General features: G+C 40.2%; 1 protein-coding gene across 4 annotated transcripts in view; it reads right to left on the bottom strand.

Annotated features, from left to right (window-relative positions):
* The window catches only part of INTS6 (integrator complex subunit 6), a 39,013-nt gene extending 14,437 nt beyond the window's left edge, over positions 1-24,576 (bottom strand). For 2 of the 4 annotated variants that reach the window (XM_041466961.1, XM_041466962.1), the window contains exons 1-5: positions 24,028-24,576; positions 23,706-23,783; positions 22,834-22,983; positions 7,643-7,732; positions 563-746 (exon numbers count right to left, since the gene is read on the bottom strand). In XM_041466961.1, coding sequence (XP_041322895.1) covers positions 563-746; positions 7,643-7,732; positions 22,834-22,983; positions 23,706-23,783; positions 24,028-24,138 — 613 coding nt within the window. In that variant the 5' untranslated portion in view covers positions 24,139-24,576. The remainder of the gene's footprint in view (positions 1-562; positions 747-7,642; positions 7,733-22,833; positions 22,984-23,705; positions 23,784-24,027) is intronic. The other 2 variants (XM_041466958.1, XM_041466959.1) reach the window with 2 other exon arrangements.
* Positions 24,577-27,233: the final 2,657 nt, after the last annotated feature.

Below are 27,233 nucleotides of genomic sequence, written 5' to 3'. Positions count from 1 at the left end.
TCTAATGCATTAGAAGAATCATCATATTTTTAAAACGTAATAAACTCAATGCCTGAGTTTGATCTGGAATATAATTGCTTAGATATTAACAATATGATCTGTAACTGAGAAAAGCATCAATTTTGTAGAATTATTATGCATTCTGAAAGGCATTCTGTGTGCTCTGGAGGGAAAAAACCTGAAACAACCCACTTCCTTCACTTTGGCTTTTTTACACCATAGTGTGACAGGAATTAACCAAAACTGTACTGCAGAACAGACTCAATTATTACAATTTCTAACTGCAATACCAACGTGTAGTAGGGAAAAAATTAAGTTTTCTTACAAAACATTTCTGAAGAAAGTAGATTCACTCTTCCAAGATAGGCTACATTTAATTGTCTGTAGCTTTAATGCTTAAGTGTCTTTAGTTTCATTATAACAGTCTTGAGAGTTTTTACAAGAGTGTAAGAACTTAGAAATCCTTATTCCATGACATGGAATCACACAATTAATTTAACTAAACTGAATTAATTTACACTTTGGAAAGCAATGACTTGTCAAAGGGAACAAGGGCACTCACCTCCTGTGACTTCACACATAGGTGTGATAGCAGAGTCATCCACAGGCACCCCTGTCATCTGTTCTGATTCTGGTGCTGTAATACCAGGCAAACGAAGAACCAAAGCAAATAACCTCTGATCCCATCGAAAGGGCTCCTTAGTCAACTCACTTCCAGGTAAAGGGGAATTGAGAGGTAAATGGAGCTGGAAAGGGATTTAAATCTGTGAATACACAGCTCTTAAAAGAAACAAAAATTCAGGTTTCATAGCAATGGCAATTCACTCTATAAAAGCACACTTCTCTCTCCACACACATTTAATACCTCATTAACAAAACTGAGACAAGCTTCTAAAGGACAGCACAAGGCATTCAGAAGGTCCTAGATGCTCTTTTCGCATCCGGATACTTCTCACATTAGTGAGAAAAAGAAAGCTTATCCAAACATTTAACTACAGAAGCCCCGAATAGACAGATTTGCAACAAGTAATTCCAAGTTCCAGAAATTTTGATACATCCCTGGCTGATACCACTGTCAGCACAAGCAAAATTTTCATTTCACCTGGAGCACTGCAGCAACAAAATGGGAAAAAACGCCCCCAAAGCAATGACTCAAGTGGTGCAAACAGTTCCATTAGCACACCAAATACAAGGGAGCTAAGTCCACATGCTGAAGCAAACTCAACATGTCCTCATTTTCTCTCATGCAGCGTTCAAAAAAATCCCAGTTCTCAACCCTTAGCTCAATGCTAGCAAGAAAGTACTCGTCTGTTCCAAACCTTGATGCAAATCCACACAAGCACTCATTATATATCGCCTTCATTTCCAGTTCATAGTGGTTAGAGAATTTACAAAAAAACTGTTAAAAAAGGTTTTTTTGTTTGCTTATTTTTAAGAGATAGCTTGAAAGCATTAAAGCCTGATTTCCAAAACCAGATCCTGCAGCTATTTCTAGTTACATAATTGCAGCGTCTCATACTGGGAAAAAAACATACCTTGCTTGAAAAGCAATCAATTTATTGATACAATCTTGAAACTAAGAACAAACATGACAAAACTACTCAAAATGTGGCCAAGAATTAGAGTATTTTGGACTTTTCAGCACACCTGATGATTCCCCCAGAATTTCTCTTTTTGCTTATGCAAGCACAGAGTGCATGTAAGAACAGAACTATTTTCTCCAAATGCTTCGTTTTACACGAAACTGGTCAAAGGGAAGGAACACAGTGGCTTATAACTAACTGTTTGACATGCATGTCTTTCCTCTCTATACAAAGAGCCATAACGACTCCCTGACAATGGAAACTCAGTTAAAAGAACTTAAAAGAAAAGCCACATTCTTAGTTAACGGCCTGGAATCCTGACTGTAAGAAGACTGATTTGCAAGGACTCCACCATCCTCACTTGGGGGTATTAAGGAATTCCATTCAAGCTTTCCTACTTAGATCTGACCGAAGATATACTATTTCCAAAGAGTACATTTGATCTGCAAACAAACCTGTTACACCTATGTAACAGCATTGTTTTCCTTCGGGCAGCATATATACATATTTTTTACTATGAATATTTACATATATATAAAGTATTCCATTAAATCCTGTACCAACAGTATCCTGAGTTCAGTTTACCTCAAGCTACAAAATACTTCATTGGCTCAGCTAGTTATATGTAGAGAACTCTAAAATGAAAGAGTAATCAGAAGCTGGCCATTGCATGATGCACATATTACTATCAGGAAAGTTTGCAAACTCTAAGACAAAATGCAAAGCAATCATCGTCAAGTCAAATGTCCTCACCTTCCTTCCAACAATCTAATTCCAGTTAAATTTAACATCCTTTAACATTTATACTGGCAAAGTTATAGATTCAAATTACCATCTCCAGTTACCTTTTTTTTTAACTGGTATTGTATTACCATAGCAACTGCATACCTAGCAGAAACTAAGATGAGCCTAGAATTCTACATCCTGCATTTCATTTCTTTCCCCACGCACTTTTTAATATGAAGGCATGCACACATTTTCCTCTTTCTCAACAACCAGTATGAAACAAAGGTAGACTGAACTAAGGGAAGGTTATTTACCAGCTGTGGTCTTCAACCTGTATACAGACAACAAGTGTCCTCCCAGCTTAGTATTGGAAATCAGCTGTCTTGTCTCATTATTCGTTTGGAGGTGCACACAGAAGCCCTACCATTCCCAAATACCACAATGATAATGTAACTACACAATCAGTTCGTGCCTTATGCCTCTCTTCCTGCCTCCAAAACAACTAAAATATTCCAGAACTACAAGGGGGTGGAAGATAAGAGTGTTCTAGAAGACCTCTTCAGTACAAGGTTATTGGTGAACAGGTTCATTTATTCTCAGTCCTTGTTTCTACCTACATTTATGCAATCATGAGAAGCAGCACAGTCTAAAATCCTGGTGGGGGAAAAAAAAATAAAGAGGATCCTAGAGACCCTAGGATGAAAAAAGCTAGACAAGCATTAGAACACTACACTGGCAGGGCAGTCTGAGAAAGACCATGATCTTCTTTCTGTCAATGGCTGCAAGAGAGGCTCATCCACTACAAGGGGCACCAATAGCACTGCTGAAGTTTTAGTACCCACATAGTAACAGGCAGCTCCATCTCGATATCTCATAAAAGGGCATTAGAAGACTAGGCACTAAAAAAAAAAATATGCCCACAGTCAACTTCTCTTCTTGTACAAAAAAAAAACCAAAAAAACAAAAAACTATCGGCAAGTACCCTTCCTTGCATGCTCTTCTGGTACCCAAAAAACAGACAAGACATCTCACATTCCAAGCAAATACAGCCTTTCATCCTTGAAGGACTAAGACAGGTAACCATTCAAGCCCAGCTGAAAACATCAGCTCTTGACAGACTGAGAAACTGTACTTATAGTTACCAACAACATTATGTTTTCCCATCTTTTTCCATCCAATCCTATGCAGTTAAAATACACAGAAAGACAAGTTGTTCTTCCATGGGAGATAACTCAAGGAGATCCCAAAGACATCAAGGTCAACTGACACACCATGTCAATACATGATGTACTTGGCCATTCCACGACCACCATTAGCCTCCACCAAGCATTCACTGAGCTGATAGTTACACATTAAGAATTTACACATCAAGAGCTTTGGAGCCCAGTGTCAAGTGCTGTGAACCCAAAAACTGCTGCTAACAGGAAGAGTAAAGAAAAGAAAGAATGGGGACATACATTTAATGATATTTGCCATATATTTCTTGCATAATTTGTTTAGAAATCAGAAATTTTAACTGGAGAAACTATGATAAAAAAACATAATAGAGCATTTAAAGTTCCTGATTATTCTTGACAGTAAGCAGAACCTTGCTGGGACACTTGTCACAGCTGTTACAAGTGCAATGCAAGGTGATTAGCTCTGGGAAGGATCAATATGACAATGCCAAACAGCCGTGGGATGAAGTAGCAAGAAAACCATGGATTCTTCCTGTAATAGCATCTCATAACTGGAAGATCAGAGGAATGGCAACATACAGAAACCAAGCAGCATTGTTCATGCTTTTTGCTTTTATAATAATTTATCAGAATGTATCAATATGCTAATAACTCCATTTCAGTCTTAGAGAAAAGTTTAATGCTACTTAGAGGGTATGCTGAGGGAGGACAAGGGAACATAGCTCAGCTGTTGTAAAACTCGAAAAGTATTTTATTCCATAATGTGAAGAGGAGTAAAAAAATCCCTTCAAGTATTTAAGTATTTGCTTAATGAAAGATGAAGAAAGGGCTACGACTGAATTTAAGGGATCAGGCCAGAAGCAAAGGCCATTCCATAAGGAATCCATAACATGGGACCAACTAATTAATGATGGTTTGCCAACAGTATGAGCCCATCCCCTCCTCAAGTTCTGACTCGAACTAGTGAGTCCAGGGAAGAGTATGGTCAACAAGCCATACAGAACATAGAACTGATGCTGGCACTTTTCAGTGCATTGGCACTGATGCATTAAAAAGCAGTGCCAGGAGGGACAGAACTGGAAGTGTTACTGACTTGTGCAGGTGGAGAAAACTGCATAGACAATATAATTTCTGTTTTCAGTCAGAATAACCACACCCATGAGAGACAAAGCGGCACTCACTAAAGGGCAAGGCTCTATCTGCAACATCCATTTTAAAATCCACAAAGGAACAGGACATCTGAAGAATTCAGCAAGAGCTCTGAAACAGGGTTTAAGCTTGACTGCTTCACGCTAAGGCAAATGACAGTGCTCCCATAGTGATAAACTGATTTCATTGGTAAGAATGCAAATATTCACCTGAATGACAAAGCTTTGAGAAAACTTGCCTCCAGGTTCCATGCTGGCTTCACAGGCTTTCAAAAAAAAAACCGAAAAAAACACAAAAGCCCAACATTGTTGGTTCCCTTGTACATATGCCTTAAAAGAACTAAAAATACACTGCCTCAGTCAATGCTAGGAAGTAAAAACATTGTTGTCATAGCCAGTGGGATATGATCACTTCCAACATCAACTCTGAAAAGCCAAGTCGAAGTCAAACCCAAAGAACAGAACAGACATTTGAAAGTGGTTGAAAAAGCTTTGTTAGTAAACCAAAGAGGAGCAATGAACTCCGTATCTCCAGGGTGGTGCTCCTGTACTAATTCTAGCTCACTTCTGCCTGTCCAACTTGAGAGGTAACTGTCAAGGACACTCAAGGTAGACTAAGAAAAATTCTGATCAATAGCACACACACTGACAACTGCAAAAGATCACCCCTCAAAGACAGTAGCAGCACCCTTCAATGCTTTGTTCCTCTTCTCTTTGATAGTGTACACCTATGGCCAAAAACAGGAGAAAAAAACCAATCACATCCTTTGCTGGGTATGAAACATATACCCAGTATACACACATGGCAAAGCATTCAAAATGTCTGCATTCAAATTCTGTCCTGCAGGAAGAACAGTGGTCACTTTGCCTTCTGGAGGAATGAAACACCTTTACATTGGCTCATTTATAACAAAAAACCCCACATTAATTCACTGTTATTAGAGCAAATTCTGCATTTCTAGAATGCAATTTAACAATCACAAAATTGTAACACTGCGCCTGATTTGACATGATCACAACACAAACTCTGGTTGCAGCACACACTTATGACACACACTTATCAATCAGCACTGCTCATGAGCCAAATCTGAATTTAGTAGATTTACGCAGCCACCTTTGTCTCAACCTAAGTTACAGCAGTTTAAAGATGTGAATGTATGACCAAATGATTGCATGCCTCCAGAAGTCCTGATTCTTGTTGTAACAGAAAGACCTTAACTACTAAGGCAGCTTTCTTACCTAAATCTTTTTGAGTAACAAAGATGAAAGGAAATGTAACAGAATCATAGCACTGCGTACACCAGAAGGAGGACATGACAGTTACAGAGTCCAGAGGCTTTTCACTGCTCAGGGCCTCGTCCAATGCAGCTTTTACCATCTCCACAACCACCGGACAACATGTCTAGTGTTTGATCACCCACACAGATAAAGATTTTCTTGATACCTCATCAGAATTTCCCATGGGACAACTTACAGCTGTTGCCTCTTATCTCAGTCCTGGGTACCTCCAGGAAAATACAAGCTCCCTGTCCTATTCAGCTGCTGCAGAGGGTGGTAAAGCACTCCCCAGTCTTCTCTTCTGAAGACTGAACAAACCCAGTTCTCAGCCTCTACCCAGAGGTTATGAGTTTCACCCTCTGAGCACCTTGGTGTTCCTCATGCCAGTGTCATATTTTACAAGTCATCTGACAACAGAGATTCTTCTCCTCAATGAAGGACTCACACAGCTGAAAGATTACCCAAAACGGTATTCTGCTGCTAACAGCACTGTATGTTGCAAAAGACTCTAAAAGTGTCAGATTACTCTAATCAGTATTTTGGACTGCACACATTCTATCACAGAATCCATCTGAAAATAGCTTAATGGGTAGAAAAAAGTATAATGGAAGGGAGATTTCACACAGATAACCTACTTGTTACCATGGATCCAGATATTCCCTTTCAGTTACTAGCTATGCTTGTTAGGAGTCCACATAGAATTACACAATCACTCAACTCTCTTCAAGTCAGACCTATTACAAAAACCACTCAAATACCACTTTTCATACAGACAAATTCTGTAAGTGCTGTAAGAATGCAATATAATACATTATCAGGAGAAATCTGAGTAACTAATGAACAGCAAAGTACAAGTTAATCTGTACAGTCAAATGTGGTGCAGCACAGGCAAAAGTCTAAATTCCCCGCTTAAGTTTTAAAATGGACCTTTGGATATTAACCTTTTTCCTGAAAAGGAAATGAGCTTAGGGATTTCTTATAGTTTGTTTTGGTTTTTGGTTTTTTTTTTACTACTGCATGGAACGGGCACTGAGCTGGCCAGACCAATCCTACCACTTCCATCTTTTTAAGGAAAGAACTCAAAACGGCCAGTAAGTTAAAATAGCTCAATGCCTCAGCATTTGTTGTATCTCTGAGTTTGCCAGATGTCTGAGTGGGTACTCCATATATCAAGATCTTGATTTTAAACTGCTCTACAGATTTAACTTGGAATACATTTCTTTAGCTCTTACCTTGAATTATAAACACTACTGATTTGATTATAATCTTTTTAAGAACTCGGTGTGAAAGTAGTATATGTTTCACATACTCTCTAGTGGCGACATCCTTTGGGAAATCATTACTTTAACTTGGGTCTGTACAAAAAGAACTTATATCAAGACCAATTAAGGACACACATGCTTTATAGAAATCAATTTTTTCTGCTAACGTAGTTTAAAAGCCATGAACTCCTTAGACAGAAAGAGCAAACTCATTCTATTAAACAGACCAACAATTGCACCACAGGTTTCTGTTACATGAAGGAAAAAGAGTTATTTGGTTTTTCATAGTACTATTGCATAAAATTACTTGAAATAAAAATAAATCACTTGAAATTAATCAAGACACAAGGACGTTTAAGCTATTAATGAGCATTCTTCTGAGGAGCCACTTATGCTCCTACTGTAAACAGTATCAATGTTTAAACAATATTTAGTACACATTACTGTAACCAGAGGTTAGATCTTACCTCTTCCTGTATCCCACTGGTAGTAGTTAATTTACTTCCATCAGTAACTGTTATAATTATTGCTGGCTCCAGAAAAAAAGGGTTTCGTCCCTAAGAGGAAAAAAAGCAGTTACTTAAAATGACGCAACAAACTCTGTTCAGCCATTAAATAGCCACTGATATTGACTAACAAAACAGCAAAGCTTGAGGTATTTATTCTCATGTACCACATATTGCAGCACAATGGGTTTCTGAGCCTTTTTACACTCAGATCACGGAATGCTAGACACCTAGCATGTCTGTATTCAATGAGTGCATACAGAAACAGCAAAAATAGTTAACACAGGACTTCAAGAATAAGGCTTGCCAGCATATTCTGACAAACTAGCAGCTGTTTAGAGAAGCAACCATCTCCTCAAAAGGTACTTGCAATTCCCCCTATTCTGGGACGGATTTTGTGTGACTTACTTTGTGTCCAACCAAAATATTTGCATAGTATCTTGTGATCATGACCCCCAGGTTAAGAACTACTACTCTATGTATTAAGACTGATATAAATAGCACCCATTCCATTCTGATCAAAGTGGTTCAACATGCATACACGAAATCTACTTCAGAAACAAATACTTGAAAAATAGATAAACTCTCTATATGTATCATGTAGGACAGAAACATATACAAGGCAAGATATTCCAGGATCCCAGCAAGACCAGCAGCTAGCCTAGCTGTAGCAAAAACTTGAAGTCAGTTATTGGTATTCCTTTATCTGCTGCCAGTATTCTAGGAGCTTTCTGTGCCTTCTGAAGGAGAATTCCAAAGTATTGCACAGATACATCAACTCCAAGCTTAAGTAACACATTTCACTCTACCTAGGATTAATGATGGACTGAATAAAAGTCACCACAAGATTTTGTTTAGTAGGTCCTGTTCCCCTCTTGTTGATCTCAAGGCCTTGTTTTTCTTCCTCAGGAAACAAAGAAAAATGTAACTAAACCCACAGCCTAGTTCTGTTTATAAAGACAAACTATCTCATGAATGGCTGCAATTTACTCTAAAAACATGGAGGGAGAAATAACAGGTTTTAAAAGACCTTTCAAATCCATTTTTAGAACCCATTAAATATAAAATACCATCTACTCATTTTGTGCTTTGAACAGAACTATTATTTAACAATCTCAAATATATTTGGTGAAGGGTATCTAGTTTGACTACTGTGACAGCACCACTTTCATAGTGGTCAATATTTTCCCAAACCTTAGTGAAAAAAAATATTAAAGGCTTCTTTTCTAATAGCATACCATTACTACAAAAAATAAGCAAAAATCAAATTAAAGCAAAGATCAATCTCTCCCACGAAAGCCAAGCTACTTTGTGATTTAATTTAAACAATTACACTCAAAAGGATTTAAGGACCCTGAAAACACTCAATTTTAATTAAAATAATTTCCTAAGAATATTTAGCCTTATTTAATTCTTAACAGTGACAGTATGTTTTTCTACCAACTAATAGTTTACCACAACTGCTAAACATCAGCTGGAAGCTAATTACATTGCACTGAAATAACACAGAAAGCAGGGTTTGTAACTAGATATTTCTCATGAATACTGACCATAAAAATACTTGAATTCTACTGCTAATAAGTTATTGTAAAAATGAATTGACAACTGATAAAAACACAGATTTATGTCAAAAGCAATGCTAAGTTAATATGCTGTTGCAATTTCAAATACAAGTATTAAAATTTCCATTTCTGACAAAACCTTTTATCTGGATATCCTCATCATTTGAAAAGGTTTTTTATTCCTTAACTATACTTTGTCTCAATTTTTCCCATCCAAAGTTTAAGCCTTATACAACTGGTGTTAGAATGATCATGAAATTATAAGGAAGGAAACAAGAGTTGCTACACTTGAGCTCCCTATGGAACATGTTTGAGGGAGAAATGTCTTTATCCTCTGGCTACTCTTGGTAATTTCACAAGCATTTTACATATACAAAGGATAGTCACTCACATACTAATAATCAATTGTTTTCAGAAAGATAATTAAAATGTGTCATGGAAGAATTTTGGCAAAAAAGCCTGAGATTTACTAATTTTGACTAAAAATTTCCATGTCATTACTTTTTAAAGACCACCACTGACTCCTCTGACCCTGCTCCTCATCTTAGTTATACAAAGGCATTCAAAACCAATATTAAGTCAAGTATTCCTCCAACAAAACCCCCTCTTATTTATGTAAGCTCTCAACAGTCAGACATCATAAAATTGAATTCCAGAAGACTTACCAATTCTTTTAACTAAACAGCAGCACTTCTGTCAACAACTGGTTGAGAACTTTATTTCTATCTAATTAATCTAATTCTACAGTAATCAAATTCTATTTCTCTTCCCCTAGAAACACATTTTTGTAAAAAAAAACAGCATTTACAAATCTTGGAAATATCAGTCTTCAAAATACATAGCAACATCACTGACTGTAAATGCATAGGTAATTAATTCAGTCCAACCCAATTATTTTGGATATGCAGAGGAACAGTCAGTGACAGGGTACACTACCATCTCTTTGGCAGCTTACAGGTATGCTGCAATGCACTGGGGAAAGCATCTCAGGATAGTAAGGTATAAATAATAAGCCTTCTTACAACTTACTCTGATAACTAGCTAACCAGCATGAGGTTTTATTTATTTCAGAAGCAAATTCTTTTCAACACACTGCTTTTCCTTCTGAAAGTTTGTAGCAGTGGAGAAAAAAGGAAGAAGCACGTACAGTTTTAATGGCTGACCACCCTGTAACAGGGTACAAGAGGATTTTTTCATTCACAATCTACATTTTCAAGGGCAGATGCGCACCAAGACAACAAAAAGCCTACAGACCTCTTCTGGAAACAAAGGTACTTAAAACTCAGCATCAATACCAGGGAAAGTTTGCTTGACTAAAAAGGAACAAGCAAGAGATTCAAAGCCTTAAAACTAACTTAATATTACACAAGACTTCCATTTGAACAATTTGACAGCTTCATGACTGCTCCAAAACACAAAGCAGCTCAGCTGCATTGGTTGCCTTTCCCTTGGTCTCCAGATGAAGCAGTTCAGCGCTCAGATAACACACAAATACAGAGCACCACTGAGCTCCACACCACTCACAAGGGGTCACAGTAAGAGGCATCCCATGCTACCCCAGCTTGTGTGATGCTCTCAGAGGGAGCCCCACATCAAGCCAGAAGTGTATCAAATTATCAAGACACATTATTGCCTGGTTAAGGCTCTCACAACTAAGAATTCACTCCCACTGGCAAGTTTGAAGCTTAGCATCAAATTTCAGCGTGACTAATTAATACACATATGACTTTTTTCTTTCTTCCAAGTGTAGAGGTAAAGCAGTTCAAGATCAATTCTGACCCTTACATATGCAAGTATACAATATTTTATATGCAGGAAGAGATGATAAAGACTACTGTTATCTCAAAGCACATATTTAAATATTAATTTCAGAGTCAGAAATGTTGTAGAAGAAATGGATGAGGTAAAAATGTGACCAAAACACACCAAATCAGAGACTAAAAATGACACAATAAGCAACTACTACAAAAATAAGTTTTTAGTAGTACAGAAACTTCAAGCCCAAAAAAGACTGAAAGCTGAAAATAGACATGAACTGGAGTGAATATTTTTTAATAGAACATATCACTAAGAACTGGAAAAAATGCATTTTGAGATCACAACAAATGTCTAAAATGTACACTTCCATTTCAGTAAGTCACAAAACTCTGAAAGCTGTATTGTACATCTATCTCCCATTATATTATCTCAGCAGAGCCTTTTCATTTTCAGAACTATCAGTCCTAACTCAGTAAAATTTAGACATCTGACCAGGAAATACAAAATTGCACTATCAATTTTTTAATTCAGTCTTGGTTTTTTGTAATTTAGAAGGTCAAGCATCTCAAATTCTCCTGAGAATCTGTGAGCAACCACTGTTCAAAAGCAATAGCTTAAAATGAAATCTAGAAGTCAGAATGACAAAAATTATTAGCTTTAAAGCTATTTTTTAACTGATAAAAAGCTTCAAAAAATATAAAAACACTGAGCTTGAATTTTAAACTAAAACAGATGGTCCAAATCCATCACAGTTTTAACTTTTTTTTGTTTCTTGGAAACTTCAGTTACGCTTTAACAAAATCATGAAATGTCTAAGACATTAACATTTATTGGAGACTTTCCCCTTCATTGCTCAAGGCAGAACACTATCAGTCAAGAACACAGAGGTATTAACAACTGTTTTGATCATCAGTTACATAAGAACCACAGAATCTTGTGCAACTTCTTACTTGTCGCACTCGCACTTTCAGCAGCTTTGGCTATCTTCTATTATCCCCACAGAATTAATCACTGTAGTTGACAAGTCCTACAGAACTAAGTGTATTTCACGCTTTTGCACAACTGTTTCCCAAGTCACAAGCACAGGTGAATACACTGGCATCACAGCAGTATTTCAGTCAATTTATAGCTGGCAATTAAACTCTACAAAAATTACTTTGCCTTTATGGATTTTCAAATGCATGTCGACACACACAACAACCATGCAAGTACATGTAATGCACCACAGTACTGAGGAAAGAATATGGATTTGACTTTGTTAGATTAGTAAATTCTTTTCTATTACTTCAGAAGAAGCAAAATGCCTTTAAATTGAAGAGTAGCTTAATCTGGGAAAACCATCAGCTAATATTTAACACAAACACATTGTGAAACTTCACTCTATCAGAACACAAGGAAGAATATGCTATGGGTGGGGGAGTGCAAAAAGGGCAGTCCAATTCTGCTACAACATTTGCATTGATAAATCTGACCTCTCACATGATATGCCACCATAAAGAGCACCACAATTCTGTGGCCAGACTGAAAAATATAGCACCACTAAATTCTGTCACAGTGTTATCTAATTGACTGAACCCACATGATAAAAATAATTTTGAAATTGTATTTATTTAGTATGTCTGTTTTAGAACTGAAATTGATTCTTTGAAGCGAAAGCACCTCAGTGTCAGAGAAACTTCTCTGCTTTCAGCCTGAAGGAGTAAGAGCTGAAGAACATACAAATTCTGCACAGGCTTATGATCTGACAAAGATGGACTTCACACACAAAGAAAGTTGCTAACTCATCTATCTTGCTGTCCATAAAGATTTCAATATGCTCCCTTGACACTGTTGATTATTCAATATATAATACAGTTTTGCAGTAGTAGTAGTTCTGTCTTAGTAGAATATCAGATGTTTGTATAGCAAATTTATTTCAAGATCACTTTCAGAAGCCACAGAAGAAAGTTCAACGAGAGCTATACCAACCAGTTTGACTTTTACACAGGATGGGTGTTTTGAAATATGTTAAGATTTCAAGCCATAAAAGAATACCATAATACAAACCAGAAATCTCTCTTGATGCCTGATTAATGACAAATGCAACAACACCAGTCACAAAGAGGAATCTTATGAAATAACCTAATGAAAGCCCCATTCCGGAAATTACACTATCTCCAAGAAAAAATGCCCAGTGTTTTTTCTGAAAGGGGTGCAGGACACCAGGGTGATTCCTACTATTAGAGCTAGTCCACACACACACACCTGCAGTATGGACAAAGCATCCTGTCACAATACTGACATCTTTTAGCTCTCTCTACAGTACCCAAGATGGGAGGACTTGTGCTCTGCCTTTTGTTCACACTAGGCAGTTGGGAATCCTACCTCACCAACAGACAGGTTTCAGAAAGAACACAGGAAAATTCATCACCAGTTAAACATAATCTGAGAGATCACCTCACTACAACCAAAAGAAGAGAACTCAATCTTAAGGGGAAAACAACTGCTATCAGAAAAGCAGGTGATAATAGCAGGTTTTAAAATACCAAAGTGTGGTCCCAAAAACGATAAAGATCTAGCTCCTCTGTATATATAACACACCCAGGGTGAATAGAAAGATCACACTTCTTCAGCTCAGGGATGAGGGAAAGAAACAGGTTTGACAAACGCTTAAGGAGTCTTGAATGCGGCCAGAACAGCAACTGTACTATGAAAACACCAACTCTCAACACTACCAAGGATTCTCCCAAATTCTCCTACGGGTCTTGCCGTAGTTACAGCTGCATAAAAGCAACATTTATAAACTGCTATTTGGCCAAAACAGCCTAATCAGAAAGCACCTCTCACCTATATAAACTTGTATTTTACTTTGTAATTGGAACACCAGCCAGCAGAGGGGGCACAAGTTAATAAAATCCTCATGCGAGGTGAACTGAATAACAAGAAAACCTGAGGCATGCTCTGTTTGCATACTACCTCAAAACACACAGGAACAGGTTAATACCTCCTGTCTAAAGCTGTATATCTAAAAACCTTAAATGTTCTTGTGTAAGTACAAACAAGAAGTAATCCCTCACTCAACTCTAATTTCTTAACATATATTTAATCCAGCAGTTGGTTCATGGTTTCTAGACACCATGGAAGCACATACTATCATTCCTTTTTTTTCTTTTTTTTTTGCTACAGACTGTCCATCTTTGGAAGGCTCAGCCACAAACACTGAGCTGTATTATGGACACATTCCCTTTGCTATTGAAGCTAACCTTCCCCTCCACCCTCCACCCCATATTCTATCTCAAATTATTTTGTCTTTTGGAGAAGACCTTAAAAACAGAGTTTGAAGAAGGTCCAGTAGAATTTATCAAGGTCTGAACCCATGTTTCTATTAACACACCATCTCCCTCCCTCCCCCACAAAAAAATGCAAAATACTTTTCAAGCAGTAATGATTTCTCCAGCACTCATGCTCTGGAAGTCAACAAAATTGCAACAATTTTACATTAAGGATGGCTACCAAAAAATATCTTTCCTACATGAGGCAAGACTACAAAACCTAAATTCAGCTGTCCTCCTCCATAGACTACAGCAAGGTTATTATAGGCAAATTAATTTCCCACATTCTAGACAATTCTTTAGTTAACTACATAACAAATACCTAAGAGTTACTATAATGCCCAAGACATGGGCTAGTCACAGTTTCTTAACCGGAATACCTATGTAGGATTACAAGGCAGTTACATGGTTTCAGTTTCATTATTTACTAGCACTACAGATTAGCAGTAAATGAAATATTTTTTGCTCATACAGTGTTTGTACATACCATTGTTTGGTGGCATGAAGCTTTCTGCATTTCAGGCAACCAGGAACAAATTAAGTTATAGACTTAAAGAAATTTAAAGAAAAATCAGTTAGCAAAAGGCTTTCAAAGCCAAACGCAGTTGCAACAGCAGACTTTTCGTAAGGCCGAGCCAGAGATCAAACTCCTCAGCACATAAGTTACAGGACTAAGGGAAAATTCTTGAAACAACCATTATGCCCACAACACAGGCTACCTAGGTTCCATTTAAGAAAAGGAAATTTAAGGTATTGAGGAAAATAAATGGAACAAAAGCAAGTCATTTGCTCCTTGGTATTCTGGACCTAGGCATTAACTCCAAAAAACTTTTTTAAAATAGCCATTTATGACTTCAATTGACTACTGAACCTCCAAACACATCACCTTAAACTAGCCATGTCCAGTCAAAGCTGTACAGCAAAAACCAAAGATCCAGTCAGATATCACTTCTATAATTAGCAACGCTAGAGACAAAACAGCTATCTGAATTGCACAAGAGACAGCAAACCCATTTTCAAAAACAACATCACAGAAACATATCTAGGCATATCAGCTGCTTGCTTTGCTAAAGATGCAAGTTTGTGTTCTATAGGCAATGATTTCATTGCATATCCATCCTGAAACATGCCACAAGAAAATTCACTGCACTTTTAGTACCATTTTTATAGATGCTCATAACGTTACACATTGAGTTTCCAAGTCTGGCACCGAATGAACTGCTTAAAGACTATTTAATTGCGCAACTTCAGTCATTTTGGAACTCTCTCAAAAAGTTTGTGCCAAGAACAAAACCAAAACTAACAGCAAGAAAACAAAAGAGGCAACTCAAAGCAGCCTGAAAATGAGTTTCAATTCAAGAACAGATCATTTTGGAATACACAATTTCCATATTGAACAACACACGTGTGACAACAGAAGGCATGTGTTAAGGAAGCAGTTTAAGACTCTGTTCATGTTGAACAATAAAGGAATGATGAATACATAGTAGATTTACTAAGACCTCAAACTTAAAACCTCAAGATACTTTCATGTGTCTAAATGAGAGAGGTCCCAACATTAGTAAGTCACAGAGTTTCAAAAATCACAGGTTAATATATAGGTTTGTCCTCTTTCATTTAAGAACAGATCTAATTGAGTTTTAAATATCACATTATATAAGTGATAACTTCTTGATTAACTAGTAAGTGCTCCAATTTAGATTAAGTCCTTGGTAAGTTTCAAAAACAATTCAGTCCTTCAATCTTTCACAATTACACCACAGTTGAAAAAAAATAAAACATGCATAGAACAGGGATTTTATACATAATGAATTCCAGCAAGTAACTAAACAGTGACAAACCACATTGAAATGAAGAACAAAACGCCACTAACATTTGAAACATTTAAGTACTGATGTGACAGATATATAATGCCAGAAGGGGAAGATCTTTATCTTAAATAAAATGATTTACCTAAGCAGCAAAATCAACTGCAATCACTACTTGTATCTTATTTTTAAGGTAACTTACAGAAGAAGATGCACCTTATCAGTTAGTCACAGATTAATAAATGCATCACTACTGGAGTCACCTGAAATTGGATAATCAGCCAGTAAGTTACAGGAGTTTTTGAAGTTATTTGAGTGAGCATAGCAAACGCAAGCTGCTAAAAATAGGTTCTATTTGAGCCTTTATAAACTTTTTCTAAGAAAAACAAAGTAACACAACCCATACCAAATGTAACTTTAAAATCAGCTCCAACGACTCTGAGTTTAAGATGATTTTGGTTTTATTTCCTAAAAATACTTCTGAATGTTTTGTTCCAAAAATAACTGACCTTGCCAAGCCCTGGATCAAGTCCCTAATTACAGAAGCCCTTCTGCTTCACAGCAGTGACTTTACACAGCTGGTTCTGGCTCACTCAGTGCAATTCACAGACTCAGCCAGGCCTCTGCTCTCCATATGCTGGAGATGGACGACGAGTCCTACAGTTGCCTGCACACTAATTAGAGGGAAAAAACCTAACCAAAATACACACCACCAAGGAGAAAAGACAGACTTGTTTACAAAAATCTCCCCACAATTTAGGGGGTTAATAATCTAGAGTACTGATAAACTGACTAAAAGTAGCTTATTGACCTATGAACACAGAGCAATTCTTCAGAATAACTTCCTGAAGACTCCCCCACAATTCCTTCCTGGAGTTTATCACCACAACAGCAGGAGCAACTTAGGTGTTCTAAACCAATTTTGAACCACTACAGTTCAGTCCAGTTTATTAATGTCACTGATCAATCACTGATTTGTTTTACTACATGAAGTCACACAACCTGAAGCAAGGTTACTGCAACTATGAACCCATGAGAGGCCACAAGGTCCAGAGCAGAGATCTAGGCTGAGTTTGCCTTACAGACAGATGCATACAATCAAGCTGGCATTCTGGGATTCAAAGCTGGGAGGGCAAAACTGTTGCAATAGAGATGCCCACTTTTCACTCATTCTGTATACTGAGCATCAGAAAAGACCATCAGTGCCCTACATGAGTCCAGTGACATATTCTGTATTTGTTCAATGTAGCTGGACAAAACTCACAGTGTACACAAATAAATTATGAATGATTACGTTATGGGACTGCCCCTTCCAAATCAAATTTGTTTGAAGTATCCTCTTTCTGCTACTGGAACAGACTGATTATATTGTTGTCATTGGAAAAAATGAAGTACTTCATGAAAGGTTCAAATTCTTTAAAAACATACTGGATTGGAACTGGACAAGTAATTTTAGAAACACTTAAGACTTTTGCTGAACTTGGTTGTGCTGGGAAGACTGAAGGGCAAGCAGTTCCACATCAAAATGTGAAAAAAACACCTTAACAGTGCCAGTAGCTCTCACCAGAGGATATTCTAAAACAAGGACAGCATGTCTAAAGGTTATGGTCTAAAAGCTCAAACCAATATGCTTAATTTCATCACACAGCAGATGAGAATGATTGATTTTTATCAGCACTTCTCATACAGATCTTTGACATCAGTAGGCATACACGTTCATGTTAAATCCATTGTCATTCCACAGAAAAAATGAGATTGTGAGAAAGCTTCTCATATTTCTGCCATTATTACACTTACACTTGTGATGTTGTTTACTACTGTCTGAAATGGTCCTGTTTGGTTTTCTTGGGGGAGGGGGACAAAAAAAAAAAGAGATCAGGGGAGCTACTCTGGAAGTGTAAATCTCTGCCTCTACCAACATGAGAAGCAAACTGCATGCGCAACTGTGCCAGCATGACAAAGCAGGAAATGCTAACCTAAACTTGGGTTCCAAATTTGGAGGCACATGCAGCACAGGCCATTTCAGTGCAGTGCATAATGATCCCAAAATACCAAGACAGAAGCCATACTTCAAAGGATTTTGACTTTTGAGAGTAACAAAATTCAGTAAGAATCCTCAAAAGTCTCTTGGGAAAATAAAACTGCTCAACAATTTAAAGAAAACAGAACATATCACTACAGAAGCCTAATGTAGTCCATGTTAGGGAACAGGATCTCTTTCACATGTGATTTTTGTGGTTTTATAAGCTCAGGAGAACCTAGACAAGCATACAGGCAAGCAGTCAACCTAGAATGTGTGACTTAAAGCTGTCTTGTGTCTCCAAGTATGATTAGACATTATCTCCTAGGTACACTGTGTACCTGTGTTTGGAATACTACAGTATTTAAGCCATTGTGGCAAAGCACCCTGAACTTACAGACCAATGCCAAGTTTCACTGTGGAAACACATCAGCAATTCTGCTACTGTAGCTATAAATGGGTCTCAACCTATACTAAGAAAGAACTATAAAGTAGCAGCTAACCTCAGATTGTGTTGTTTGATGGTCATACATGGCATGACCAAAACACCTGGAAAAAACTTATTCAAAAACAATGCCATCATATGCAGGATACCTTCCAACTTCAGCTCTGAGTGTATTCTTAAAAAATATTCTTTATTAGTTGAATTCCATTTGGATTGTAGTTTTTTGCTCAAAAAACTTTAGTTATGCTTCTGTTCATATGTGATATACACTACAGAATAAAAGGCTTTCACCAAGACTCTACACAGCCTGGTAAGTCACCCAAACAGTGTTTCTTGTGCTAATCTAAATCCAGGCAGCATCTTATTCATCACTGTGAATGAAAAATACCTAGTCTAAATCCAGTTGTATTACACACATTAGTTGACTCTTCTGTTTCAGAGCAACAAAGTTAGCATGTGCTTTTGTTACATTAGATTTGTTTAAAAGTCAACCTCATCTCATAGCAGTAGTAATGCTGCTGAAAAATATGCAAGATACTCTAGTGAGATTAAAAAAACTCATAAAAAGCTTATATTATTGAAAAGCATTTGCTATATTTAGTATTAAAGCAATTTTGCCCTGAAAAAAATAGTAAAAATACTTAGAAAGCCATTCAGTTAAGTGTATTTTATGCTCTCAAACCTTATGCTATGCAATACTGCTGAAAAAACAGTGAGAGGCTTTCATCATTCCACAAATAAGAGGCAATGTGAAACAGACAGGGTATCAATAAATCAGAATTTTAGCAATCTCAAACATCCACCAGATTCCAGCTTTGGTAGAGCTACGTTGGTCCTTGGCACGTATCAAAACACCACTGATACGTATTTTACCTACCTCAGATTCAGTGCCTAGTCTCAGAAACCTCACTACAACCTGCAGTAACTGAAGTTGATGGCTCATTTCAACCATTTGTTTACATTTTCACTCTACTGTAACAGCAGTTACATTTTGAATGCTTTCTGTTTCCACAGAAACATCTATCAGTGTCTAACCTTTCTATCAACTAAAACAAGCTGCACATTTGCTATACTCAAAACTATTTGGTTAAATCGTGACTACTCATGTCCTGCTAAACAAGCCATAGCTACAAGACCTAAGAGCATATTTCAAGAGGACAAAAAACCTGCCGGTAAAAGGCTTGGTATTTCAGACTACCTGAAATAATCGAAAAGCTGAACTGGAGAAAATAAGAAGCCAATTATCTAATTGTAAACTGGGCTAATGAAGTACAATATTTTGTGTGATGGGACAGTAAACCCTTATTGAATTTGATGTGTTTAAACTGATTTCTTCCTGGAGACATCTAAATGTTATATTTTTTTCCAAAGCTCTCCATAAAAATGCAGATGAAAAGGATCACTATTGTCAGTGAATGCTAAAAGCTGACACTCTATTTGAAGGTTTATTCTTCTGCTATCATAATCATAACAAAGCGTACTAAAGGGAAAAAAAACCTATTGGATCCAAGCAGTATAATACTGCAATTATCAATCTGAATGTGCTGCAAAAGTTTAAGGAACAGCCACCTTAAAATGTGTACTTTTCAAAACCATTTTTTCCTCAACAAAAGCCTCCAAAACAATTGGATCTAGCAATCCCTCAGTAAGAAAAAACATTTATAAAGCCCTACCATAGCATTTATATAAGAAATAGCTAATGAAAAAATCTTCCAGGCTCTTGACAATCTAAGTGTGTTGACAGTGTCCTTTAAGATCTAAATGTGAGATCTTGTGATCAGCTGATCACATAGTAACTCAATCACTGCATATGCAGTATGATAAATACTCGTAATAAAAATCCAAACATTAATGTAGCAAGAAAATATGAAGCAGATTTTCCCCAACTCCAGAATGACCGTTCAGCCATCATTCTTGTTCAGAAGGTCAGATGACAGAGAACTCTGGTCAACTCTGAAAGAAATTGAGTCACTCTGCCATTTAAACCAACAGTTCACACACAGCAGGGGTACAAGACAACACTGGTGGAGACATAACCAGACAATCCCATCAGGCTTGTATCGTGTCTTGTCAACAGCACGTGTAACAAAAGTCTGGTTTACAATTTCTTTTTGTGTAACAAGTGGATCTTGGCAAATATCTTAGAAGTTTGTCAATACACCAAAATACAAGCCTGACAGTCAAAATATTTTTAGCCAGAGAAATTTCCCACAGAATGTTAATAAATTTGGATTTTATTACGTCACATAGTTTCACACTTAAGATGGTCTGTATGTTGCTGTTTTTCATAAAATTATCTTCTCTTATTCTGACATACTCAGTCTTCAAATATCTGCCTGCTGTATTTCAGTTAACTACTGTTTTATAGTGTTAATATTTGTAGCTGCTTTAGAAAAAAGTTAATCAGCGATTTATGTTCTGAGTGAAAACTATTTAAAATGCAAATGAGCATTCTGACCACTTTTATTTTCCTGGATTTTTAAGTTTCTCATACAGTCAAACAGTAATTTGTCTGGACTAAATTTTAGATGGTAGACAAAAGTAACAGGACAATGACAGGCTATCAAGCCGTAGTTTTAAAAACCAATGTGAAGATGAAGACAATTAGCTGCCCTAGAGCTCATCCTGCAAATACTGAAGGATCAGTTAAATGTTGTGGAATTTGATTTTGTTTTTTAAAAATTGCTATTTTGGTTAGAATAGTCAAAATGGGAACCTTTGACTTTAGCAGCAGGTGACCTGCCACTTGCAATAGAGTCATCTACTTTTGCATACGCTAAAAAGAGTTAGAATTTCTATTTAGTCACCTGACTGCAGATTGTGAATACCTCTTCAACAGCCAGCTCCACATGTGGAATGGAGCAAAAATGTGCTTAAGTGACAGTGCGTTCAAGCCCAGAGAGGCTTACAACCAGAACAGATCAGACAAAGAAAAAGTCATTGCTTCACAGGCAAAAGAGCAGCTGTTGCAGGAATGAACACTACTAGTGAGTCAAAACAACCATGACAACTCAAACTGCCTATTTGAGTAGCTGATCACAGCTGGCTCACTTAGAGAAAATTATTTGACATGGGTTTAATTAGAATAATTATCAGTAGCAATTGGAAAGAGCAATATTTTGTGTATGGGCCTACAGAGGTTAAGTGTTCAAGAATATAGCTCCTGTAACTAAACAAAAACACCAGAAAAATGGGAAAATTACACACAGATGTATGACGACATCAGATGGCCACAGGAAAAGTTTTTAAAGTTTCATCACTGAACAGGCATTTTCAAAATGTTTAGCTCTCTTGATCATCTCATGGTAAAGCCATACAATGCACCACGACAAATTTCCTTCATAAACCCATGTGGCGTGTTATCACAAACTCTGCTTAGACTGGGAAATAGTGGGGGAAGAAGGGGGACTTATGTTCACAACCACATTCCCACGTTAAATACCAAGAGCAGTACTAAGTACTGATCCTCAGATAGTGGACAATTACATGAGAATAACAAACAAAAAGGGGAGATTCAAGTTGGTGTGCCCCACATGAAAAGTACTAATAGCATCCTTCATGTGAAACAAATCCAGGCTTTGATCCAGCAGCAGAAAGAACTCTTGAGTCCTAAGGCATGCTGTTTAACCTACAATGTCTGTATTTTAGCAGCTCATACTAATGAGCATGAGAATTCTGGCCCACATCAAAAAACTCCTGTTTTAAAGGGATAGTTGAAATAGACATTTAAAAAAGCACAGCTTCTCAAGGCTCTGATACAACAGGCAAGTTCACAAAAATACATGTATGCGGAGAAATGTTGTGGTAAACTCACTGGAAAGGAAGTGTTTTGAAAAAGTGCTCCTTCCAGTACTTTTGGACATGCAGTGTTGTTAGAAAAATGGCTCATCTCCCAAACTGTTCAGCACTGTATAGGGAAAGCAAAGTTTTCATAACCCTATGAGGCTCACCAGCTAAGGTACTGAACACAGACTCAACAAAAAAAAGAAAAAATTTGAACTGAAAAGGTCAACTTGGAGGCTGTATCACAGCTTAAAAACTGAGAAATTACTGAAATTGAAGAATAAAAGTAAGTTGTGTACTAAATTCACTGGCTGTATTTCTTCAAGGTAGTAGAGTTCTGCTTAATTTTTGAAGAAGCCCCCATATTGAACATTTCATGAAGGTGCCACTTTGGACAACTGGCTAATCGCTGTCTCTGGGAAGTTTGTGTTTTAAGATTTTTCCACCTAGTAACAGTCAACCTACCTGCCCATAGTTGTCTATGCCAGTTACTAATCTATTTAAGTTTAATAAATCAAAAGCTGTCCTTAGGGACTGGCCAAGAGTCGTCAGTCCTTCAGCTTGAAGGTTTTTCAGTTCATTCATAAACGTTGCATGGTTTTCCTTCCAGCCAGCCTGCAAAGGGAAATGCGAAAAGATTTATTCTGCAGATACGAGTTTTGCTTTCCTGTTAGGCTACAAAGAGCCTCCCCTGCTGCATGCAGCTCAGTACAAATGATAATAAAACACCTAAGAAGTTAGTATTTGATGTTGCTCCAAAAAGCCTGAAATGATACACTTGTCTTAATCCTTAGAGCTCCCCATATACCAAACGAGCATTTTTGCTTTGTTCCACGGGACAAATTTCTTTGATGACCCCGGTGCCCAAACCTTAAGAGTTATTTACATCACCCTCCCAGAGCCCTGCAGATGGAAGCCAACTGCGCCGCGAAGCGACCTCCAACAGGTTCACCGTCCTGTGTCATGTGGACCCACCGCCCCCTTCCCCCGCGCGGTGCGTCCCCCCACGCCGCGGCGGGGCCAGGGAAGTGCCGTCCCCTTCCGAGTCCGGGGCTCTCCGGGCTGAAGTCGGTCCTTCCCCCGACTCGCCCCTTCCCAGCCGAACTCTCCTTGGAGTTGCTGTCACTTCTCCCAAGTTGAATAAATATCCCCCACAGTTCATTGCTGCTCGCACACACCGCACAGGGGAAAAGCGTCGGCCATGTTGATGTCAGCGCCGCCGCCGGAGCCCGTGTGTGCCGCGCTCCCCGGGACCGCCGGCAGCCGGGGCGAGGCAGGCGGGGGGCGGACGGGCCGGAAGGAGGCCGGGGAGGAGGGGAGGAGTGAGCGGGGGTTACCTTGATAGCGTAGGGAGGCTCCTCGAAAGTGACCAGCATGTACCTGTCTCCCCTGCTGGCCGGGTCCCGGGCTCGGAGCTGCGGCGCGGGGGACAAAGCAGAGGGTGAGCCGAGAGGCGGCGCCGCCGCCGGAGCCCCCCGGCTCGGCCCGGCCCTCCCCTCCCTCCCCGCACACACACGCACTCTCTCGCTCACTCTCGCCCGCCCTCGCCCCGCGCCCCCGGCCCAGGCAGCCCCCCGCTCCCTGCCGCCCCCTCCCCTCCCCGCGCAGTCACTCTCGCTCGCTTTCTCTCGCCTCCTCTCGCAAGGCAGAGTCCGGTACCTTCATGAAAGTCTCTACAGCGCCTTTGGCTATGTCCAGATAGGTGGTGCCCAGATGGGTGCGCTGGTTCATGGAGGCGGACGTGTCTATCAGGAAGAGTAAGATGGGCATAGTGCGGAGGGGCCGGCGGCCGGACGGCTACATGGACAGCGGGCGGGGGGCTGAGGGGAGAACCGTGGGGGGAGGTGAGGGGAAGGGGGGGAGAGAGAGAAGACGGGGGACGGGAGAGGAGTAAGTGGCTGTGAGTGCTGTGCACGGGGAAGGGCGCCTCCCCGCTGCCCCTCTGCCGAGGCGGGGGGGAAGGGGGGGCAGCCCTGCCTGCCCTGCCCTCCTTTGTGTGAGGGGCCTGCTCAGCCCAACACAGGCTGGTTTATGAGGGAGAGGCGGATAGGGCTGCGCTGCTGGCTAACCTTCCCCCCACCGCCACCTTCCTCCTCCACCGCCGCCCGCCCTCCCCTCCCCCTGTTGATGTTACTCAGAAGTTTCAGGCGGAGCAGCCGCAGCCCCGCTACCCCGGCACTTTCTCGCTCTGACTGAGGCGCTTCCTCGCTCGCCTCCCGTTTTTAAGGCAGCCTGGGTAGGTCGGCCCCGCCCCTCAAGGACACGTCCCCGTCCCACGTGACTGCCTCCTGGCTCCACCATAGGGTCCCGGTAACCGCTCCTTAGCATATTCAAATCGGCGGGGCGGGGCGGCCGCAGCCCGCGGGGCGCGGGCGGCGGGGGGCGCGCAGGCGCAGCGGCGGGCGGGGGGGCGGCCGGCCGGCCGGGGGACACGGGGCAGGGCGGGGAGCTCCGGTGCTCGCAGGGACGCGCCCCGGGGGTGCGCTCCAGGCGCCGCCGATGCGGAGGGGCAGTGCGGGATGGACGGACGGACGAACGGGGAGAGGGATCTGTCGCCGCCGCCCCTCTCGCTGAGCTATTTCGAGGGCTGCGGGGTGACGCGTCCCTCGGGGACAGCGCCCTGACCGACCCGCCCGCTCGGGGAGGGCGGGGGGTGGCCCCTGGGGAGCGCCGGGCCGGGCCGGGGCGGTAACTCCGGCGCTGGCGGCTTGTCGCCGCCGGGAGCGGCGGGTGAGTCACGGGGGTGGGAAGGAAGAAGGAGGGAGGGAAGAGGGCGGGCGCTGCCCCCGCCCCGTCTGCGGGCGCCGCCGCTCTCCTTGAGGCTGCGGGCAGATCCCCACCTGTCCCCGCTGCGGGTCCTGTCCCCTGCGGGACGAGGGCAGTGCTTCAGGGCTCCGGGTGACCCGTGCAGCAGCCAGATGCCCGCGGAGACCTTCCGGTCCGGGGAGCCCCGCCGGCCCCGGTGCCGAGGGAGCGGGGGGATCGCTCCTCAAGGGAACTTCGCTCCTGGCAGGCAGCCCAGGGGTCGCATGTCTTGCCCGCTGGGTTTAGGATGGAGATGACGGTCCGGTACCGTTTTGATGATGAATTCCAAGAGACATGGTCTGGCCTTTCACTCGATCCTTAGGGGAAAAAAAAATTGGCTAGCCTTAGCTGTGACCTTTTTCCTTCCATACGAGCAGTGATTAATACTAAGGTTTCAGTCATCCATGCAAAGGCACTCCAAATTTACTTCTTATAAATCTTATAATTATGGACTGTTCCTAATCAATTAATGACAAAGATCTCTGTTCTCAGTTTTTTTGGCAATTTGTTACGATTTGGGTTTTTTTGGTTTTTTTTCTCCTCCAGCAATTGAGTCTGCTGTTTCTGCTCACATCATTGGAGCAGTAACTCCAGAGCCATTTCTTAGCATAATTTGTTCAGGAGAATGCTCTATTTCCTATCTGACTGAAATTTTTTTTCTCCCTGATCCGGCTGATGTGCTTCCACAGCTGCTGATCTAGAAGGTTTAAAACCACTGTGCTCCTTCCTTCTCCCAAAATAAAATTGGCTGTGTTCTGGCTTGATTCGTCTTGGTCTTCCTGGCAAGATTTGTGTCTTGTTAGGCAAGAGCTTGATTTGGCTTTTTTATTATTTTTAAGACTAACGGAAGATTAGCATTTCTAGGAAGAGAGAGGGATAGAATCACATTTCCATTGCAAATTGGTATGCATTCTTATGCCTTCAAGCAGCTTATTTTGGCTTTCCTGTTGGTGCTGCACCTGTAACCTGTGCCATCCTTTCTTAGGCTTTGGGGTGAAATCAAGGACACTTCCTTTCAGCCCAGTTTACTATTCAAGGCTATTAAAATGTCTTCAATCTTAAGGAATTCTGGGAGAGCTGGGAAGGAATCTTTGGAGTTGGTGCAGGCCAAAATACAGCAACTTTGGCAGTAACTTCTTTTACTATGATTATTTCTCACTGTGGATCGTGCTGCTGTTGGTGAGACTGGCCCAGCTCGTGTGTACCCAGTGGCTCTTAAACTGCTTGTATCTCTCCAGCAGTTCAGTATTAGAGCTCTAGCAGTGGTGTTGGGTCTCGTGACTTGCAGCAAGGCTGTTCCGGTACACGTTCTACTGTTTAATCTGAATCCCTTCCTGTCAGAGGGAGATAACAGCAGGTCCCGCAGAGGCCACATTGCTGGGTTACCCTGGAATCCATCTGCATGCCAGTCCCTGTTACACAATAAAACATTTGGACTATCAGATAGGCTTGGTTTATAGTAATTTTCTCTCCACAGAGGTATTTCGGGACACCTTCTGTCCCCTCAGGTCCCCAAAGAAAGCTAAAGGTATCTTCTGCAGCTCCTAATGTAAGCAAGACTGGCTGCTGGAGGAGTAGTAATTGTCTCTGTAAGGTGGTGGGATTCAAGTTGTAGGCTGCGGTGCTGCTAAAGCAAATCACACCTTATAATTAGTAATTTCATTTGGGAGTAATGTTGACTGAGTGTATAATGATGGCCTTTAATTGGCTAGATTTCTGAGATAGGCACATTGTTCAGACATGCCATATTCTCTCTGTATGTCGCTGATATTTCATTGACCGTCCTAATAAAATCATCATCACTTTTATGTGTAAAACATCATCCATCTTCTTGGGGAACATCTGAAAAATGGGAAACTTCTGGAGTGGTTCCTTCTCCAAAGTTCTGGAAAAGAGGCATTTTAGAGTCCTTGTCATACCAAGAAAATGTCATGATGAAAGGCAGCCTGAACCGTGAAGACGTTGCATAAATCCTGGAAGGTCATTTGGAATTTTTGTGTTTTGTTGCCAGTAAATGAAGAGAGATCAGCTAAAAAGCCATGTTCATTCGTGCTGGTAGA

The sequence above is a fragment of the Pyrgilauda ruficollis genome, unplaced genomic scaffold, assembly GCF_017590135.1.
Source record: "Pyrgilauda ruficollis isolate IOZ18807 unplaced genomic scaffold, ASM1759013v1 scaffold20, whole genome shotgun sequence".
Lineage (NCBI taxonomy): Eukaryota > Metazoa > Chordata > Aves > Passeriformes > Passeridae > Pyrgilauda > Pyrgilauda ruficollis.
This window is presented reverse-complemented; position numbering and strand designations above follow the sequence as displayed.